This window comes from Passer montanus, unplaced genomic scaffold (genome assembly GCF_014805655.1).
Source record: "Passer montanus isolate IOZ18808 unplaced genomic scaffold, ASM1480565v1 scaffold10, whole genome shotgun sequence".
Taxonomy (NCBI): domain Eukaryota; kingdom Metazoa; phylum Chordata; class Aves; order Passeriformes; family Passeridae; genus Passer; species Passer montanus.
Genome location: NW_024356505.1, coordinates 38,381,993 through 38,403,600, shown reverse-complemented (window position 1 = coordinate 38,403,600; position 21,608 = coordinate 38,381,993). Strand labels below are relative to the sequence as shown.

Below are 21,608 nucleotides of genomic sequence, written 5' to 3'. Positions count from 1 at the left end.
AAATAGCCAGAAACACCCCAGGTAATGCTGAACACGGCTGATGGTTTTACAGAGAGAGGCCACTGCACTGCTGGGGGACCCCAGGTAATGCTGAACACGGCTGATGGTTTTATAGAAGAGAGGCTACTGCACTGCTGGGGACTGCATGCCAGGGGAAGTGCCCAGGCTGCAGTGGACAGTCCACAGCTGAAGGGGCAGAGTGGTTCCCATCCCAACTGCTAACCATGGAATGGAGTTCAGGGACACCAGCTGCAGTGGACAGTCCACAGCTGAAGGGGCAGAGTGGTTCCCAACTGCTAACCATGGATTGGGGTTCACTGAAACAACTGGGATGGACCAGGAACACTGAAGGGGCAAAAAGATGGGAAGAGGGTTGTGAAATAAATGGCAGTGCAGTGGCTTTTTTTTCCTTTGCTGCTGATCCCTCAAAATGTCATTGTCATGAGGGGTTGGGAACAAAGAGAAGGCTGCTCAGGTTTTGTGCTTCAAGGTTTGGGATTTTTTAATATATATTTTTTAATGTGTACTGATCTAAAATAAAGTAACTCAGGATGAATGGAGGCTTTCACCTTTTTATCAAGACCAGCATGTCAGGCTCAGACAGACCCCACAAGTCGCTCAGCTCCTGCTGTGATCCTCATGTGTGTCCTCACATGGCTCCCAATGGCTCTGTGCATCCACGTGATCCCCCTCCAGGCACTGGAGTCAGCTGGGGCCATCGCATGGTGGCCCTGGTCGGGGCAGAGGGAACGTGCCAGAGCACAACCACAAGGGCAGGCACGTTCCTAGATCTGCGTGTCACCACCAGCTCTGGCCCACCCTCCCATGTCCTCCTCATAAACCACTGCAGAATAAGAAAGCAAACTCACAGCATGATGTAAATCAAGCTCAGAAAGATTACGAGCCTCTTCTCTCATGAACTCAGTTATATTTTAAAAAAAACTGCTTAGAGCCAACAGCTGGTGTTTAACAGTTTATTCCAGGGTTCAGTGAGAGGGGAGGAGGGTGATGCTCGGTCTCAGCAGGCCATGGCAGGCAGGGGGAAGGCTCAGCTAGAAGTAGTTGACGACTCTGCGGATGGACTGGACGCTGGCGCTGCGCGCCTGCCACTCGCTGAAGCTGCCGAACTCGCCGCGCTCCACCACGTACATGCGGCCCCGGTAGTTGGGCTCCTCGTACAGCACCCACCTGGGCACAAAGTGGGGGTCACCTGGGCCCCCTGCAACGTGCCCGCTCCCAGGGGCTGCACTCAGGCACTGCCAACCACAGGGCCTGATTCCCATTTCCCACCCCACACATGGAAACGCTCCTGGTGGAGTTCACTGTGGGAGCCTCCCCCACTCCCCACAGCACGGCAAATACCCAAAGCCAGGCTGGACCTTGCCTTTGGAAGATGTTTTGGGTTACACCAGCAATAAAGCCTGGGCCCGAGGGCTGCCTGCTTCACATTGCTGTAGGAATGGATCTCTCTGAGCTTCACCATGTGCAACAGAAACAATTTAATAGCGTTTGGTAGTGCTAAAGAAGGACACGAGTCCCCTCAGCCCTGGCATAAACCCCTTTTTTAGGGACTATAAGGGACTTTTAGGGACTGAAACATGCAATGCTTGTTGGATGTTTTGCCTCTTTGAACTGATTCGTTAGTTGTGATGGGAACCATATTTAGCAATTTCTCTCTTTGTTAATAGTTCTTAATGGCCTCTTTGATGCTTTCCAACAGAGAGCAAGGCTTGGCTTGGTTATCTTTACTTTATCTCTACATCCAGAATTAATGACAACTTTCCCTTGGAATGCAGTCAAATGGATACAACATTCAATAACCTTGGTGGTTTTGGCATGCATGCCTTCTTCACCTGGCTTGGCTACATCATTCTCCATCGCCCTGGCTTGTGACATGTCTTTCTCCATTTGAAGGTCAAGTCAGGAGCAATTCTGATGGCCAAGAAGGACAATTTTGCTGCTTTTCTCTCCCTTCACATGATCTTACTGTGGCCACAAGTGTCACCCCTGTCCTCTATGTCAATCTCCCATGCTTCTTAACCAAATTTTGCCATTGCTCTGACAGTTTCACAGTCAGGTCACCACCCTGCCATTGCTGAGCTGTTCATCTCTGCCTCTTTCCTCTCATCCCCATCTTTTTTAAGATTTTATGAGGATTTCTGCTGCTTTTCCCATTTATGTGCTCAGCAATGACAGCAAAGCAGAAATGCAATCCTCCAAATCATTTGGTTTCTGTGGTCTGTCTTTGCAGGAATTCAGCTGGGACACTGGGGTTGGGACCTACTGTATGTGGGATTTCCAGGGAGAAACTTCTTCAAGAACTGGAGGGGTCAAAGACTGCTGGGCCTCAAGGGTCAGACAACAGCCGGTGAACTGATCAGTCTAACCCAAAGCAAAAAGCTGGAGGCTTAGGAAAAATAGTTTATAAAACCAGCCACCCACGGGCATTATTTAAAAAACAAAACAAGAAAAGTTTGGGGTATTTATCCAAGGCACCTTACAGGTGCAGGACCAGCCTGTGGGTACCAGCATGGAATACTGTCCTTGGTTTTGTGAAAGAGCATCCTGCATTGCTGACACGTGGTTCCTGCAAACAAACAGCCTCATTCTCTGGCACTTGTTGCAGCCAGTTGATACCCCAAACTGGAATTACAAAATCATTCTCAGCCTTTTGCTTTGATGCTCCCTTTGCAGCAGTGGGGAAGGCTGCCCACTGCTCACCTGTGAGTGTAGAGTACCCCCACCACGTATCCCAGTGTGCAGTGACAGCGTCCTCAGCTCAATTAACCACAATTTATAAAATTGTCCTTCTCTTTCTTTTCAGCTCTTCTGCTCTAGGGCATCTTTTCATGACAGGTGGACCCTGGGGAATGGAGCAGGGGGAAGAGCAGCCCCTCACAGTCACTGTCTTTCCCAAGATTTCTTTCCAGACATGGTTGCTGTGTCTGCACCATTACATGGGGGGAATGGGACAGGCTTTGGTGTAGATAAGCAGACCGAGTGACCTGGTGTGGTGATAAGAACACCCCCTGAACTTGTCCCTCTGCTTAGGGGAGGGCTGAAAAAACCCAAAACCCAAAGAAATAAAAGGAATAGCAGAAAGATGGGAGTGAAGTGTGCTGGCAGTGCAAGGTGATGAGTGAAGGACTGTATGGCTTACTTAGCTGTTCCTTTATTGCCTAAAATTTACGTTCTCTGAGACCATCAGCGAGAGGGGAAATAAGTCAGGAGCCCAGGAAAAAAAAAAAAAAGAGATGATCTTGTCCTCAAGCCCAGCATGGGAGAGCTGATCCAGGCACATAGCACACAGCCCTCAAACATCTCAGTGCTGTGTTTCATTAGCACATAATCCCGGCGGACATGGGAATAAAATGCTCATGGAACCAGCTCAAACTCTGTAAGCCAACACTGGCTGCTCAACCTGAAAAGTGAGGAGGGGAATGCTGCAGTATCTGCCTGAACCAAGCAGGAGGCTTTCAGTGGAGCTCAAAGTCACTTATTCTCCATGTAGGACTTGAGCAGTGGCACGGGCAGGTGTCACCTTTGCTGAGGAATATGTGATGTTCATTGGGCAGCAGAATTGGGTACCTGTCCTGCTTTGTATTTCACAACCTGGCTGCAGAGCAGCTACCAAGCACTCATGAATGCTTCAGCAGAACAAATGGTTGGTCTGGTTCCTTCAGGTTATTCCACTGTAGTGTAGAAAAGCTCTTTTTGGGGATTTCTCTCCTGGGCCACAAAACAAATTCAGCTTTTTAAAATTGCAATTTCTAGTCCATGCTCTGTGGAGTGGCTGAGGCACAAAGGAGGACAAGCAGCACACATCTTCATCTAAAATCAGATGGTACCGTATGTGGTACTGGAGCTGGCTCTGCCGTGGGACGGGCGAAGCCACTCACCACAAACCTGCAACAGCTCCCGAGGAGGCGGTGACACCTCACCACTGCTCTGAAATAGCAATTCACTGCCAGTGTGCCTTAAACAGCTTTACCGTCACCCTTCCTGGCTGTGGGGTAGCAATTGCCCACCCCAGGAAGGCAGCAGGGAAGGTGCTGGGCCCCCTCAGGCTCACCATGCCCCAGGCCAAAGGCTGATGTTTGTCTCCATTGCCACTTTTCCAGATGATCCATCATCACTTCCCGCGGGCACAGCCACCTCCACAGAGCGCAGGCAGCAACTTTTTATCAGCACATGACACCATCCGTGGATTTTGAAATGGAAACAAATATTTCTGTATCCAACAGATGTCGTGTTGTGGGAATTGAGGGTGAAAATCACAGAGGGAGACTGTGGCTGAAACTGCCTTTGTCTCCACTGACCCCATCTCCTCTGCTCCCCAGATGAGTCCTGGGACAGCTTGCCAGGTTATGCCCAGCACCATCTACACCTGCAGCACCTCTGGAGGCACCTGGGTTTAGAAGATCCATCCAAAGGAGAAAAGTGGTGCAACAGGGTCCCTTTCTCTCCCTGCTTTCACCTCTCTGTAGTGGTATCTCATCCTTCCCTCTCTCCTCCTGCAGTCCAGGATAGCAGCTCCCTCTGCATTGTCCTGCCTTTAATGGCCTTTACAGACCTTGCCAAGCATGTCCAACACTGATCTTCCCAGGATCTGAATGTAATGCTACAAACCTCAGCGAGTTTCCTCACCATGCTCCTCTCTGTGCTTTATTTTTTCCAATTTTTTCTCATTATTCATGGACCTTGAGAAGTCCTGTAATGTTAACACAAACAATCCAGATTCTCATGTGAGGGAGAGCAAGCTTTGTGTCCTTTATATATTTTGTAGTGGAGGGGGAAAATCAATCTGAAAAATTCAAGTGCTTGAAACTTTCTGGGCAGCTTCCCAATTTCTCAAGCTCCAGCCTCTGCTACAGGGACCCAAGCAGTAAATTGGCCCTAAAGCTCTTGCCAGAGTACTCAGAGGCTCCCTCTGGGCTTTGTGGTGTTGGTACTCAAATGCTCAGCACTAACAGGGTCCCTGGTGGGCTCCAACCATTTCTTCCCATCAGGAGTGGGTAGCTCTGCTCCTTAATGAACCACCATTGCCTAATCATAAGGCTGGATTTTTGGAAGAGGAGAGGCCTTGGTTGGATCAGAAAGGCTCCTGCAGGACACTTGCTGCTGCCAGGATGTCTTGATGGCAACAACCTTTCCCTATTCTTTAAAAAAAAAAAAAAAAAAAAAAAAAGGACACAAAGGGTCCAGCATGTCACACCAGGTGTCTGTGAGCTGCACAACATCCACTCCAGGACAGGTGAAGAACAAGGCATCTGTGCTCCCTCCTCTGCAGGGGCTTCCCCCTGAGCCAGCCACCCTCTGCCTGGCTCTGGGAAGGTGTTCTGGCATTCCCCAGCTCCCAGCACGCTTGCAGTGAAAACAGGATTGTCAGACAGACAGAGCAAACACAACAAACACAAAAAGGACCAACACCATTGAGAAAATACAAACTGCCACCAAACATCAAGGAAAAGGCAAAACTGACATCCTGGCCAGGCTTTCAGGAGCATCTGCAGGGGCAGGAGGGGGGCTGAGCCTGTCTGGGCATCACCACTGCTGTCAGCCCTTCTTTCAGAGCAGGATTTAATGTAAAGGGGAGGTGCTGCTGCCTCAGTTTTGCCATCAGAGGTAAAGGTGTGGTGAGGCCACTTGCAAAGCAAAAGCCCTGACCTGCATCACCTGGAGCTGTCCACCCAACTTCCCTGAGAGCTTCAGCATGGATTGAAAGAGGGAGAGAGGGAGGGAGGGAGGGAGGGAGGGAGGAAGGAAGGAAGGAAGGAAGGAAGGAAGGAAGGAAGGAAGGAGATGGTTTCAGGCTTCTCATTTCATACACCTTTAAAAGGTGTCTCAGTTCCTGTAACTTGGGTTTAGCTGCCACCCCCCCGAAGTCAGACCCCTTTGAAGCAGCTCACAGTGGGCAGGCACCAACATCCACCTTTAACCAAAGGCTTAACAAACATTTCTAGGCTTTCTCCAAGTGCCCCCAGCACTGACAGGGTTTTCCACGAGGGAGCAGTGTCTGCAGCCCCTGTCCCCTGCAGTGCCCAGGCAGGGAGCGTGGCAGTGGCTGATGCCAGGACACTGGAATCACTTACGCGCCGTCGCCGTACACTTTGAGGGCATTGATGCAGGCCTTGTCCCAGCCTTGTCCCTGCAGGAAGGAGCAATCTTCTGTCAGCTCCAGGCTGGGACCCCTAAAATGGCTCCCCTCGAATATTTCGATCCTGTAATGCTCGCCGTGCTGGGGACAAAGGGATTGGAGTCAACAGCAGCACCAAAAAAGCACAACAAATTGTTTCTCTGGCTTTTGTCAGACAAAGAGGGAGACAGAAGGGTGCTTTGGAAGGGGAATGTGAGGAGCAATCCAAGACCATTGGTGCCAGCATGAACTGAGCTCGCACAAACTCGTGCTGCCTCCCAGCACACCAACCATGACAGCAGCCAAAAACCCCTCATCCCCATGCCTGGCTGCACCTTCCTGCGCTGCCGTCCACATGCTAACACATCGTGGGGTGTCAGTGCTCAGGCACACACAGCCCCTCATCTGTAGATCCCCCCACCAGCCCACAAACCCTCCATCCCAAATGCAGCATCAGCTGCAGCCCCGACACTCTGCACAAACAAGGAAAAAAGAAACTATCCTGAGTGTACAAAGATGTTGGATTATTCCCCTAAACTAATTAGGGCTGCCTCCAGTTTCATGCATAGCTGCTGTTCCTCGTGAGAGCTGTTTGCCTTTCTTTTAGGAAAACAAAAACGGGGGAGAAAAGGAAACTTTCCCAGCATCATCGTTGCTGCGTGAGCCCCTGATGTTCACGTGTCACAAATGACTCTGGGGAGATCTCTGCAGCCTGTGGCAGAGCTGTGTGGGACAGAGCGAGCTCAGAGGATATTCTTAAGCCAAATTCAAAGAATACCTAAAGGCATTTTTCAAATAAACAGCGTCAGCACACGAGAAGGCCGGGCTGCCATGCCAAAGCCCACAGCAGGCAGGCGGATGCCGGGCCTGAGCAAACATTCCTCTGGGAATCGGCGCTGCACAAACGCCTCCAAGCCCTCGCTGGCATCTCACAGGGAAATCCTGGGCCAGGAAAGGAGGAGCACATCCTTGTGCTGGCCAAGGTCCAGGGCCTGGGCCAGAGCATCCCTCCACGTATGGAGGTGCTTCAGGAATGATGTTACAGACCTGAAACAGAGCTGCTGCTGTGCCAAAAGCAGTTTCGGGGTCAGTGAGAAATCCCACCAGCTCCAGCTGGGCTCATCATTGCCCCAGAGGCCCTCAGTGGCAGGAGAATCAATGGAAAGAACCAACCCATGCTCATTTTTCTTTGTTACTTTTTAATCTTCCCATTTAAGCCTTCCTCTGGACAGTGCTTTTGAAAGCTTGATAAGGGGAAGGGAAAACAATGGGTTTAGTTTAGGATTAACGGGGTAGGAGGGTGGTTTGCAACAGCAGAGAATTCAGCTAAAATTTGCTAGGAGCAGCCCTGTGGTCAGGTTGGAAAGCCCTTGGGCTGCCCTCTCCCCCTTCCTTTGGGTGCGTGGGGAGATGGAGCAGCTGCAGCTCAAACTTGCCTCAGGCAATGAATCTCCTTCTGAATTCCCCCGTGAGCATCTCACAGCAGCTTACGTTAAAAGGAAAAGCACGTGGTACCAGCAGGACCTTGCCATCCCATCTGGAAAACCACAGGAATATCTCATCCTCTTAAAGGCACTGTGTTTTGCACTGTGAGAGGAAGGAGATGTATCTTCCTCCTGTCTGAGGACACAGAAAACTGCCTCGGCTTTGTGGCCTGCACGGGGACAAACCCACCCAGGAAACTCCTTCCTGCTCAACGGGACACCCAATTCCTAAAGAACACACCTTTTTATGGCTCTTCTCGTGGGGCTCCTGTGACCAGGACAAACCAAACCCAGCAGTGCTCTGGCTGGAGGTGCAGCAGCAGCAAGCCCCCACTCACCATGCCGACGGGCCGGCAGGAGCCCAGGTGGTCGCTGCGCCCGTTCCAGCGGTAGAAGTCGGGATACTCGCCGTGCTCCAGGATGTACTGCTGCCCTCGGAAGTCGGGGTGGTCGAAGCAGACCCAAGCTCCGCTCTGGACGCAGATGGAGTTGACTCGGTTGAGGAAACCTTGGTCCTGGAAGCTGTTGCAGCTGCCACACACGTCCAGCTTCCTGCCCGTGAAGCATTTGCCTTCGTAGAAAGTGATCTGGGGGGAGGAGGAGAAAGGGCCCGCGTTGAGGAGCAGGGACACGGCCGGACTCCCATTCCAAGCAGATGGGAATCTCTTGCAGATGCATCATTTCAGGGTGGTTTGGGTTATTTTAGCTGCTTTCCAGCAAAAGGAGCACGGCATCAGTGGCATTTTGTCCCAAGAAATGTATTTGTTTTTCTGGGAAGGCAGTGCGTCCCGCATTTGTGACACTTCTCACCACCTCGTGCTCACTCACACACATTTCCAGCAGGAATGTTTAAACAGGAAATTCACCTCCCAAAATGCAGCTCCTTCTGCCACACCCTCCCCATCATCCCTGCTACCAGATTTGCTCCCGGCATCACCACTCACACCATGCTGGCTCTATCACCCTCATCAGCTCCTTCCACCCGGAGGATGCTCAGGCTCCAGGCTGAAAGGGAAGCAGTGGGGTCATTACTTACTTTTCCTGAGTATTGAGACATTTCTGCTGGCTGTTTCCCAGGGCCAGGAGCGGGAGCCAGAGCGGAGCGGCGATGGGCAGCCCTTTGCACACCCCGCTATATAGGGACTGCCAAGGGGGGGCCGGCCGGGGCTGGTGCCGCCAGGGCTTTCCAACAAAGCCGCGGCAACCGGGGGCTTTGCCTTTCCTGCTTCGTAGGCAGAACCGCCGGTAACGGGGCCTGCTGAGTCCGGGCTTTTGATTTTGGGCAGATGATCTGACAAAAGATTTGCTTGGCAGGGCTTTGGTCGATTAGCGGTGCACATTTACTGCTACTTTTTGGAGGACTTCTATTTTTTTTTTTTACCTTTTTTTCATCTTTATATATGATACTCATTTTCATCTTTATTTTTTTACTTTATTTTCATCTTTCTGTTTCTTTTTTATCTTTTTTACTTCCCCCCTCTGTTTTCCCCTATTTTTTCTTTTTTTTTTTTTTACCTTTTTTTCTTTTTTATATATGATACTCATTTTCATCTTTTTTTTTTTTTCTTTATTTTCATCTTTCTGTTTCTTTTTTGCTGCCCCCCTCTGTTTTCCCCTATTTTTTCTTTTTTTTTTTTTTACCTTTTTTTCTTTTTTATATATGATACTCATTTTCATCTTTTTTTTTTTTTTTTTCCCCCAGAACAGATAACAAGTAAATGAAGGAACAGCAGCATCTCTAAGCACGGCACATAATTTCTCTATGTCAGGTTTGCTTTTTCCCATCTTCTTCCCACCTACTGCAGTGTGGCAGCCAAGAGAGGGTGTCCTTGAAGACTCCCCACCAACAAACGTTGCACTCCATCTGTCAAACCAATGGTTTCTCATTTAACCTTTGAACCTCTCCTAAAGGCACCTCCAAAAGCCAAGGACCTGATCCCCTCCAAAGCACAAAGGCTGGGCTCACAAACCTACTGATGCTACTCACAAGCAGGAATGTTTTGTTCTTCCAGCACTGAAGCCCTGACTCACAGCTGGAAGTCAGGATTAGAGGAACTTTTGGACCATAAAGTTACCATATTAAAGTAACTCACATTGCAGCTATATGGGACCATAAAGTCCTTGTTTGTGTTATAAGAATATCCAGAGATTTTTAACTCTTATATTCCCAGGACAAACAGCAAAGGAAGCTCCCAGCCCATAAACCCCATCAGTTTATGCTAATGAGCCATGCTAGGAAGAGGTAAAGGCAGGTGTATGGGGGCAGCCCATGGACCAGCAGGCTTAGATGTACCAAGGGGCCACATTTAAAGGAGATTTGTGCTTTTATGCTTTTTAATACCTCTGGAAGAGACTTCACACGCAGCTCCTGCTCACTGACTCCTCCTCCTCACTCACTGGCCCCCCACCACCTCCCCTTGGTGCCACCTCTCTCCCTGGACCATCAGGCACATGCTCCAAATCTGAACCCTAAAACCTCCTCTCCTGGAGGCTGCTCCCATCCTCGGGTGTGCCAGCAGCCTGGCTGGCAGCCCCGCTCTGCTGCCTCGGCTCACTGCTTCATCTCGAGATTAAAGACTGCTTCAGGAGAAAGGATGTCATTACTGGGGCTCAAACGTGTGCCACCCTTTCAATTAAGATGTAAAAGTTAACAAGCACGTGTGCAGACACACGTAGGCTGAGCCAGAGGATGTCACTGACTGGGATGCACTGGAGGAGGAGGGAGAGAGGTGGCACTTTGTGCTGGGAGAGGAAACACATCCTCCAGCTGGAGCAGGCAAACCTGCCCTGGCATCACAGCAACACGGCTCACACGTACCTGTTGTGCTGTGAGGAAGGAAACAATGAAAAACCCTCATCTGATTAAAACAACCAACCCTGCCCAAAACCTCTTTGAAACACCAGTGCTAAATTTGAGGTGTTAAATTGATAAGCAGATGGTGCAGGGAAAACTAAAAGCATGCAGAAAGTCCCACTTGGGAGAGCTGCAGCCAAGATGGGGGGCATCAGCAGTGTTCCCAAAAACCCAAAAACCAGGCATTTCCTGTGGCAGTAGTGCCCTGGGAGGGAAGGAGAAGTGTCCCTCTTCTGAGTCATGGCTGGGAGCACAAGGACAATGGGGTGGCACTGGGACAATGGGGTGGCACTGGGAGCCAGCTCTGCCCCCACTGGGGTCGGAGCTCAAGCACTCTTTGGCCATGAGCTGTTGGGTGCCTGGAGGGGAAAACCCATGGTACCCATGGCAAACTGCCCTAAAGCACCCAGGAAAGCAAACACTGCCTTCAGTGGATTTCTATGGAACCTCAAAAGCCTGGTTTCCTCTGGCTCTGCCTCATGAGGGTATTTTCCTGTTTCTCTTAAGGTGTGACACTTAATTCAATGTGCAAGAGCTTGATGAATCTGAGACTTGTGCTCAGCTGTCACATTTCTTAGAAACAGTCCAACAGGTTCAAAGGCTATTTCAGGAGAGGTGAAAAGAGGTTGTGGCAATTTTATCCTCATTTCTTGGAGAAACCATGTTAAAGGTATAAAATAAGAAAGGACCCATCTCTAGAAAAAAGCAAAATTATGGGGAAAAAAAGAATAGGGGAGAATGGCAAATCATAATTCCTGGACAAAACCACTTAACTCCTTGCCAAAGATGGAAAGGCTCCAATGGAAGAGATAAAAGAGCACCCTGAGTCAGGCAAGTGATCTTTGCCTCCTGCTTGTGCCCAGGTCCATCTGACCATGAGCCCCACAGCAAAAGGGTTGTGGGCAGCTTTCCTGCACTGTGGCTGCTTAAAGGATGAAGCATTGGAAATGAACTTGTAAGTTTGAGTATGTGGCTTCAACAGCCAAAACCCAAAAATCTGAGATTCTGTTGTGGGTTTGGTTTAGAGGAAGGAACTGGGTTTGATGTCCACAGGGGCAGCTCCAGGCTGTGCTACCTCTGCTGGCCTTTGCTGCCACAAGGCTGAGGAGTGAAGTGGTCAGAGACAATTTGCTCTCCAAATTGTCCAGGCCAGCGCCAGGGAAGCTGAGCAGGGTGTGACTCCTGGAGGTGAATCTTTGGGAGTGACCTCACGTATGTGAATGGAATATTCCCTGTCAGAGGCTCAGCAGGATGAGCATTCTCCTCCAGGTACCTCCTACAGCTGGCACACCCCACACAAAGAACCAGTAATGGAGCAGCAGCCAAGGAGTTGCTCCACATCCTCTGAAAGGGCCACACTTCAGCTTCTGGAGGAGCCTGTAATATTTGCAAAGTAGTGTTAACACCTGGCACGGAAAATCCCTAGCTCAGGGCTTTCAAAACACCACCTTGCTTTGAAAAGATCATAGATTTTTCACATACCTCAGTATGAGATACTTTGAGCTCATTAAATGGAAACAATCATGAGTCTTGCTCCTTCCCTTGTAAAAATTGTTGGCTTGCTGCTGGGAATGATGAGCACATCCTGTGGGACTCCTCAGAGCAGCAACAGACCTGAGTGAGAAACCATCTCATGACTCAAGGGAGAGTTTTTGTGTGAAATACACGCTGCTTGCTGGCCCACCTCAGACAGCTGCCAAAAGTACCAATTTCTGCTGGTGACAACCCAGTCCTGTACCTGAGTGCACCACGTGCTGCCCCCCAGAGCTGCCAGGGGGCCTGGGTACACTGACTGCAGAACATCTCTGCAAAACATCCAACCCACACCCTCACTGGCAGAACAAACCACCTGCTGCTGGAAATGGGAATCAGCTGCCAGGCAATGGTTTTGGGTTCAATGTGTTGCCTTCAGCATGGATGTACTACAACATAAAAACCTCTGGAATATCTCTGCCAAGGTGGGGCATCTCACACCCTGACCCACCACCCATCCCATGGCAGCAACACCTCGCCCATGTGGGGTAAGGACTCCAAAAAGCCTCCTCACACTCAGAAAATCCTGTCACAAAATGATGGATCTGGCCAGATTCTTACTAGGAAAAAAGCTCCTCACCTCGGAGAGGGGACCTGCTGGTCAGGTTTAGTCTTGTTTTCAGTAATATTCTGTCCAGGGTTCATCACAAACCTCAGCAACTGACTGAGATGGAACCTGGACTTCATTTTGGAAAGCATCAAATAGCCTGGGAGGTGAAATCCTTTCAGTTTTCACTGTATTTCAAAAAAAGTAAAAAATAGGGAAACAGTATATCCAAGGAAAAGCGTCTTGTTTTCAGTAATATTCTGTCCAGGGTTCATCACAAACCTCAGCAACTGACTGAGATGGAACCTGGACTTCATTTTGGAAAGCATCAAATAGCCTGGGGAGTGAAATCCTTTCAGTTTTCACTGTATTTCAAAAAAAGTAAAAGTTCCAGTAGGGAAACAGTATATCCAAGGAAAAGTGGGGTGCTAAGGACACCCATCACCCACACCACTTTAGCCACATTTCTGCACACTCACAATAGCTGAAGGGATCTGTGCAAAGGTTTTCACTCCCCCTCCCCAGCTGTCAAAGGGGAGCAATATTGACCTTATTAGATGAAGTTGTGAAGATTAGCTAGTATTAGCAAAATGCTCTGAAGATGAACAGTCCTGATTACATAAGGGCTAATTAGAAGCTGTTGATTTCTCCTTCTGGAGAGGCTCAGCTGTGTTAATTAGCAGGGTAAGCCCAGCAAGCCTGGGCACATCACATCATCACCACCTGCACCGTGCTTGCACAGCACCTGGGACATCTGCACCTCATCCAGATATGACAGCACAGCTACTGCAGACACACAGCAACAATGAAAACACTTTTCCAGCTTTTTTCTTCTCCAGCATGGACTCACCAACCCTCTACAGAAGCTGGGAAGAAGCACAACAAAGAAGGCCCCACAGAGCCAGAGGTGACTCCCCAAACTCCCTGTCATGGAGTTACCCAGGCAAGGACAAACTTCGTTTAGGCATGGAAACATCAGGAAAAATAATTTAAAATTTCCATTTAGCACCTGCAGTCCATCCTCCCCCAGCTGAGCTCACCTGCCCCACTGCCTTACTCATCCTCAGCATTTCCAGGCATGGCAGCCTGGGAGATGGGCAGCTCCAGCCCTGGCTCTCAGGATTATTCACACAGCAAAGCGAGGAGCTGGACAGGGGCACAAGCAAGGCAGGAGACACTTCCAAACCAGGGCATTATAAATCCACACAGGTCAGTGATAACTTAACATGACTTAGAGCAGTTAATCTTCACATAACCACAGAACTGCCGGGGTCGGCAGGGACCCCTGGAGGACACCTGGCCCAAGCCCTGTTCAAGCAGGGTCACCCAGAGCTGGCTGCTTGGGACCATGTCCAGGTGGCTTTTGAGTATGTCCAAGGTGGACTGTGCTCAATCTCACAGTGAAAAAATTTTGCTCATTTCCTCAACAGGAAAAGGATCTTTGCACTTTCACCTTTGAAAATTATCATCCCTTAATAAGGTTATTAAGTCTACATAATTCTTTTTCTAGCCTGGACCAGAGAACTTTAACAAGGCTGTATAAATTCATCAACTCCAGGAAAGCAGCAGTTTGCAACAAAGCAGTATTTTGTTTCTGTACATAACAGGACTTCCACAATTGCCCATCCTCACCTTCAGGGCTCTCAGGGTGAAGAACCCAACCTGTGCCAGCTCAGTACAAGGAAGCACAAGGCTGCTCCAGCCTGTGTTAGATTCCAGCTGCTGAAGGTGCCACCCTGAGAAGCCAAGTGAAATCTGTGTACAGCCAAGTGAGGAGGAATTCACTGATCACACTTGACTACACGTTTCAGCAGAACTGCAAGATTATTGCACATGGCTGGTCCTTAGATCTTATTAGCAGAGAAAAAGGCTTGGAGAAGGGGAAAAATTTCCATTTTTTACTGGATGAAGCAGAAAAAGGAAGAAGGGAATAACATGTGGATGAGCTCAATTCTTCAGCTATTATGGAAAATGCAAGAGCACTACACATCTCAGTGCTGAGTGCATGAATTGTTTAGGCTGGAAGGGACCCAAAAGCCCATCCAGTTCCAGCCCCCCTGCCATGGGCAGGTTCACCTTCTGCTAGACCAGGTTGCTCAGAGCCCCATCCAACCTGGCTTTGTGGAGCATCCACAAACTCTGGGCAGCCTGTTCCAGTGTATCACTGCCCTTAAGAATTTCTTCCTATTAATTATTCAAAACCTACTCTTGCAGTTTGGAGCCATTGCCCCTTGTCCTATCAATACACAGCCTTGTGAAATGTCCCTTTCAAGTCTCAGAAACTGCCAACACAAATCACCCAGAGAATCTGCACTTGCCTTTAAGCCCTTCTGGAAAGCCTCACCACAGCAAGGCAGCACCTCAGTTATCCCAGACTGTTAAATTGCACATGCCCTCATGCATCTCCTTTAAAACTCTTAGCAGCTGGCACGCCTCAAGAAGCAATGCAGCAGCTATTATGGGGGTTAGACTGATGCCAGTACACCTGCAGACAAAAAAAAATGGAGCAGACATGGTCACTGAGGTTTGTGTTACTCCAGAATTTCCACCCCGTGACGCAGAACACGACGCTGTGCCTGTGATGCAACGCCACAGCCTCAGGTCATGCAACAGCTCAGCAGTGCTGGGGATGGGGCACTGAAATATCACAGACTGGCACAGCCTGTGCTGGGCTGCTCAGGCCATGCTCTGCATCCTCAGCCACTCCACTGCCAGCCAATGCTGCAGGTTCTTGGGCAGGAAACAGCCCTGGCCCCAAAATCAGAGCAGGGACTCGTTTCCCTGAACAAACTCTCTGCTGAACTCCAGCAATCCATCATGCATAACAATCATCCAGCTACTCAACCTGTGCTTGGCATGAGGGTGTGTGAATTCATGGAAAATGGGTTTTCAGAAACATTGGGAAATATCCTAAGTGGAGAAAAAGGGCTTTTTTTCTTTTACCAGTTACTCTCATGATGACCAAAGAAAATACCAAGCTTCCCAATGTACACTGTTGAGAGATTTAAACAATTTTTTATATCATAGGAGGGAACAACTGCACAAAGAAAATAAAGGAACAAAATGCTTCATTTGTATCTTTTAGCACAGACTCTAAGGTAAAAGTAAATTCTGGTTGCAAATACGCTCCAACTTTCCTTTCCTATATAATCCTGTCAGAAATTAAGTTTTCAAATGAACACAAAAATGCAGGTGAAACACTTGATTCAATTAACTGTTCCCCACATCAGCCTTGTTTGTTTTTACTATTTTGGGTTTTGTTCTGCTTTTCGATACAAAGTAGGTCAACTGCAAATTTTTTAAACACATAGTTGTAAGTAGTTTGTTTCCACACTTGGGAGATTACAGCTTGCTAAGCCTCCAGTCCAAAAGCCATGGAAAAGCCTGGAGCTGGTCAGGGAAAGCTGTGCAGGAACCCTGACTGTGCACGGCCAGGCAGCAGGAGGCCGCTCACCTCTAGCAGGAGCACAGGAATTCACAACAAACAGCCCACACCGATTTGTTCAGGACGTGCAATTTATTTTAAATGACATTTTTGTTCTCTTAACAAGTCTACGCTTGTGACCTGGATAAATCCACTCCATCCTGCCAGCACTCCCAGTCACAAGTCTGCGTGAACAGTCCGTAGCGCGGGAACTCGGGGCGCCCTTCACTCAGCGCTTACAGAGGGAAAACACAGAGCAGGTTCTGACTGAAACCCAGGACTTCCAAATAAAGCTGGCACTTGTCTCTCTTCCCTCTGCTCTGCACAAAGCAAAGCAGAGCTGCTTGGCCAGCCTGGAGTTCCAGTAGCAAAAACGTTTGGGATCACTCGCAAACAACTTCCCGAGCAATAGTCAAACAATCCATTGGCTCCAAGGATCTCACGCCTCCTCTTAAGGTCAGCAGGTGAACATTTTTCACAAAAAAAAAAAAGTTGATATGGAGTAATCAACGAAAAATTATAAACAGAACATTTAAGGTTTGCAGCTATTTTATTTACAAGTATACATTTAACACAAAGAAACACTGATATCCAAGCCTAGTTAATAGTAGTGTAACAATATGCATCATTTTGATGATTATTCTAACCAACAAACTACACTGAAAAATTAATGCCAGTAAAATTCTTGGTCATAATATTAAGAAATACAATATATAAATTGAAAATATGATTGCTTAAAATTTGAAAAATGGAAGTGAAGCCATTTGCACAGGAGTCAGAGTTTAACATAATCTGAAGGGAAAGGCTCCAAACCAACTGTTTATCTTTCAGGTTAACAGAAGAAAAAAAAAAAAAAAAAAAAAAGGGAAAAAAAAAAAAAAGAAGCATAGTTTATCCTTAAAGATAATGGGCAGTTTTGCTTCTTCAGGTAGAATGTATTCCCAGTGTTTTCAGGTTCTGCAGTGGAATTACATTACTGAGCATGAAGACTTCCCTTGTGAAGCTGCCCCATCGATTTTTTCTGCCTCCAAAATTATCCTCTTAAAAACATCAACGGCAGTCTGCAAAGAGAGAGCACAAGTTTAGGAGGGAAGGTGGGGCTGCCCACTTACTGAAAGAATAACTAAAAAAAGGTTAGCAGTTTTACCAACTACATCAGCAGCTAAACACATCCAATGCTTATTCCTAAAGTGAGGAGGGCAAACACACTAATTTTTGTTTCAGAGGGAAGTGCAAACCCTCATCCACAGCAATCCTCAGCAGGGAGGGCAGGCACAAACTGAGCCAGATTCACACCAGAACTAATAACTGTAATCACCTTCCTTTGCATGGTGAGCCTGTCCTGAGTGGCTGACTGCACAGAAGGTTTGGATGCTGTGCTGCTTTGGAGAATAAACCAATTAGTTTGCTCTCAGTAATCTTTAAGACAATGAATAATTTCAGAAGGCAGCAGATTTTTCAGCTCTCAACACTGACTTTGCACAGCTCAGTATGAGGGGTGACTTTACTACTCCTGATTTTCTCACTGTCCCTATGAGTAAGATCCATATTAGACACAGTGACACTTGCAGAAAGCACAAGCTGAATTGTCACTAATATTAAGCAATATCCTTTAATAAAGTCCTCCTGAGAGAGAAGTTGTTACATTTTAAATAGCCTGAACTGCATGACTAGAGCTTCAGTGTGTGAATCTTCAGCTTAGAAATGGTCTCCTGACTATCTCAGACTGACATTTGATCCAACCTCTGGCCATCCACGTCAGGAATTCCCAGCACAGGAAAGTATATTCATTATATAAAAGCAGTCATGCTAGAAAGAGGATGGAAAGAGGGTTTTGTTGGTTTTAATCAGCAGGCTGAAGAGCACTCTGTGATTTATGGCTACATATTCTGATTTAACAGATGTTTTTCCACCTCCACAAGATGTAATTCTTAACTGGATCACTTCCAAATTAATCTCATTGACTGAAGCCCCACAGCAATCTTAACAAGATTAGACTTCATGTTAAAGTTTCCTACATTTATGCTGTTTGTGCACAGTACGATCTCTGGAACTATTTAAAGTACTTCACCAGCTGGAAAATACAGTATTCTTCCATATAATGGAGTTTCCTGGAATCCCAACAGAACCTGACAGAAGAGGCTAATTTAGTTTAGTGATGATACAACACATTTCCTAGGCAAATTAAGACTTTAGGAGAACCATGGCCAGGACTGCAGTTGCTATCAAACTGCTTCCACTAATGAAGAGCTCCCCTTAATCAAAACCTGGTGATACACTGATTTACAAACATGCTGCACCACTGTTTCCTTAGAGTTGAAATTTTCAATGGTTTCATTTTAATACACAAAGTCTTTTTGCCCACGTTTCACAGAACACATTAAAAAACCTCCACAACTTACTCTGTCAACCAAAAAGCTGCACATTGCCTGTCAGAGATGTGCTGCTTGAAGCACTGAGATGTAGGAGTTCACAGGGTTTGTTAATTCATTTCACAGAAAATACATATTCACTGGGAAGGTTTAATTACTGTCCTACAGCAAACGCCTTGGAGTTTGTAATTCAGCTCAAACGTGCTGAGGAGTTTTAGACTGAGCCTTTAAACAACACAGGAAGATGTTTTGTGACAAGGAATAAAGGATGCAGCCAGACTTTATATGCATCTGCCTCCATATGGTCCAATTATGGAATGTGGGTCACACCTAGCCCACGGGAAGCCATCTGGCTTTCCCCTCTACCTTTCTCCCCGAGCAAAGCAAAGAGATGCCAGCCTGGGCAACACCTGCTGCCCACAGAGCCCAGCAGTGAGCAGGGGACACCAGAGGCTCAGCTGCTGCTGCAGATGTGCCCTCGCTGTGAGCAGCACAGGCAGCTCAGGAGGCAGATTCCCTGCAAGGGCAGGAGTTGGGAATGTGCTGCCAGGAGGCAGCAGGAAGGTGCAACCACCAAAATCCAGCACACAGTGCCAGAGTCACCCTTTGGCAACTGTTTTTTTATTCCAAAGAGAAAACCCTCAGCTGCTCACACTACTGGTTTATCCTAGCACAGAACTGGGCACAGGAATTTGAGTAACAGCCAGGTAAAAGAGGGTTATTTCCCCCCATCCTTTGCCAGTCCAAACATGTCAGATCCCTGGATTCCAAACTACTCTGAAGCATTTACTAAGCAGAGCATCTTCTGAGCTCCAAGATGAAGCTGCCCTTGAAAAAAGAAGCACAACCAAGCAACTGCTTTTTAAGAGAGCTCCACTTTGGTAAGAAGCAAGTTTTTTTGCTACTTCCTTGCTCCTTTTGCAATTTATCTAATGCATTTTGCATAACTGGATGAACACAATTTAGTTGCTTGCTACTTCCTAAATTCTTCCAGTAGAAGTTGGCTTCCAGCTTCGCCTGGGTTTAAGACCCTTTGGATTCTGGCTGTATTTCCAGGAGTGACTTTATTGCACTGGGATTAAGATGAAGCACTCTACCACAGCCCAGGTGACACTGCATAGGGAATTCCACAAGAAAGGACTTGAAGTTCCTGAAGGTAGCCAAAGCAGTTCAACATATCTGGTAATAATTAAGGAGCTTGAGAAGACATGACAGAAACAGCCCAGCAATCATCTCAGAGAGGTCTTTTCCATGAAGTGTCAGGACTGCCTTCCCAAAGCCCAGGGATTTCCCTTGCTGACTGATGTGCTGGTGATATGCAGGCTCCTCCCAAAGCCCTACCAGCTCACCCAGCTCTGGAGGAGCTGGCACATGCTCAAGTCTATCTGACCTTGAGAACTCCTGCCAGCCACTATCATTTATCATCACTGCAGCTTTCATCTTTGCCTTTCTCACTTCCTACCTACTCCAAGTCATGCCACTTCTGGGACATGTTATCTTGTGATAACTCTTGGCAGAACAGGCATAGTTTAAGTTAATCTATAGAACTATTTTAATTGCCCAGTATCATTGGGTTATGCTCCTTGGACTCTCACAGATGCACCAAAAAGGATTTTTTGAGAGACTGGGAAGGCAAAGATAGAATAATGGGGAAAGAGCCTTTGTTATCAGGGGCACCCCCTCTCCTCACCACTATGAAGAACATCATGTACACAACCCATCTCAGACCAGCACACCAGAAATTGTCATATTTCTGCTCCAAATCCTTCACACACAGATGGGCTTGGTTTCAGAGAGCATTAAGAGATATACCTCCAGTCAAGAAGCTTTGAACTCTCTGCTCAAGTTCCAAATCCAGTTTAGCTCATGCCTTAAGCATAAACCAGCTTTCTGTTAAGCAAACAGAAGCTGAAGCACTTTTGGAAGGAGTTTGGAATTAATCTGGATAGTCAAGTTACATTTGCAGTACCAAGCCAGTACAGGTGATTATTTGGATGAACCTCAATGCAGAAAGTGCCAACAGACTTCTTTTTCCAGTAATGTTGGCTTACATAAGGTGAACAGTCAGTACCAGGAAAATGACAACACAGCTTGTTACCAAATTCAAAACAAACCCTTTCCTCCCCCAAGACCAGACACAGCTTCAGAGGAAGAGAAGATGCCCTGTTCTGACAGAAGTCTATGTATCAGCTCTTTTGATCCTGTCAGATTAGGATTTGGAGGAGAAAACTCAAATGAGTTCAGAAGTGCTCCTGGTCCAACTCACAGGGAGGGATGTTACAATGCCTGGTGTCTCTCTCCTCTTCCCCCAGCACCCCACAGCTCCAGACTCCACACTTGGCTCTCAAAACTCAATCTTCCACCTCTTCAGAGCTGGGGATGTGTGAGAAGACTGAGGCAGCAGTGCCAGTGTTGGGCTCTTTCACACTTTATTCCACACATCCCAAGCCTCCAAAGGAAACAGGCCAGAGAGCCTGCAGGGTGGTCACATGCTGCAGGCACCCATCTCTGAAGTGACATCTGATCTGCCAGACTTCTGAAGATGGACAAATTTATCAAGTGTGTTATATAGCAGGCATGAAGCAGGAATTGTGTTCAGGCACCTGCCTCTAACAACAACCTGCTGCTAAACCCAGAGGGATGGAATTTACAGCGAGCTGTGATCCCTGTTCTGAAGGGTCCTGAAGAAAGGGAGACCTTTGACAGCCAGAAGGCACAGGACTCCTGAATTCTTCTGGTGGGATTTGTACAGGATTTTGAAAATCTGACATACAATTGCCATTTTGATTTCCCTGAAGGGTACCATGTTTGATATATAAACTCCAGTTGGCAGCTTAACTTAATACAGGAGCACAAATACATGGCAGTACAGGAGACTTCGTCAGTACAGCAAGTTAACACACAGGACATACCAAGCATCCTACAAAGCTTGTAGCTTCTTTACATATATAAACATTACTTTTTTCTTCTTGGTCCAAGAACAATAGAAACTCCAGAAAAGTTATCAATAAGATATTCTCCTGCTGGGTATGAATTGCTGTGGCGTTGCACATTGTGAACATATGCCAAATGAAAAAGCACAGGCAAGAGCTTTGCCTAATCCAGAAGTTATTTAAAATAAAGGGGTGGAAAAAAAGATCAGACATTTTTAGCAGGTTTATTCTTTACATTGTCAGTTTAATTTCCTTTGGCATGCATTTTAAGCTCTCCAGCATACAGAGAAGATATGGAGAAATTTCATGCTTCCATCATGCCAGT

At 47.5% G+C, this 21,608-nt stretch overlaps 2 protein-coding genes across 6 annotated transcripts in view; both read right to left on the bottom strand.

Moving 5' to 3' along the window:
• Positions 1-966: 966 nt before the first annotated feature.
• On the bottom strand, positions 967-14,779 carry CRYGN (crystallin gamma N). The gene is made up of 5 exons (XM_039705714.1): positions 14,761-14,779; positions 14,187-14,290; positions 7,959-8,207; positions 6,093-6,238; positions 967-1,188 (listed from the first exon to the last, which is right to left on the bottom strand). Exons 1-5 carry the CDS (start codon positions 14,777-14,779, stop codon positions 1,053-1,055), a joined length of 654 nt encoding a protein of 217 aa, XP_039561648.1. The 3' UTR covers positions 967-1,052.
• A 1,273-nt stretch (positions 14,780-16,052) lies between these two features.
• Positions 16,053-21,608, bottom strand: part of RHEB (Ras homolog, mTORC1 binding) — a 38,701-nt gene continuing 33,145 nt past the window's right edge. For all 5 annotated transcript variants that reach the window (XR_005626879.1, XM_039703220.1, XM_039703188.1 and 2 more), the window contains one exon: positions 16,053-17,039. Coding sequence is in view for 4 of the 5 variants with exons in the window: in XM_039703220.1 (XP_039559154.1) it covers positions 16,947-17,039 (93 nt within the window). In the remaining variant the exon portion in view is untranslated. The remainder of the gene's footprint in view (positions 17,040-21,608) is intronic.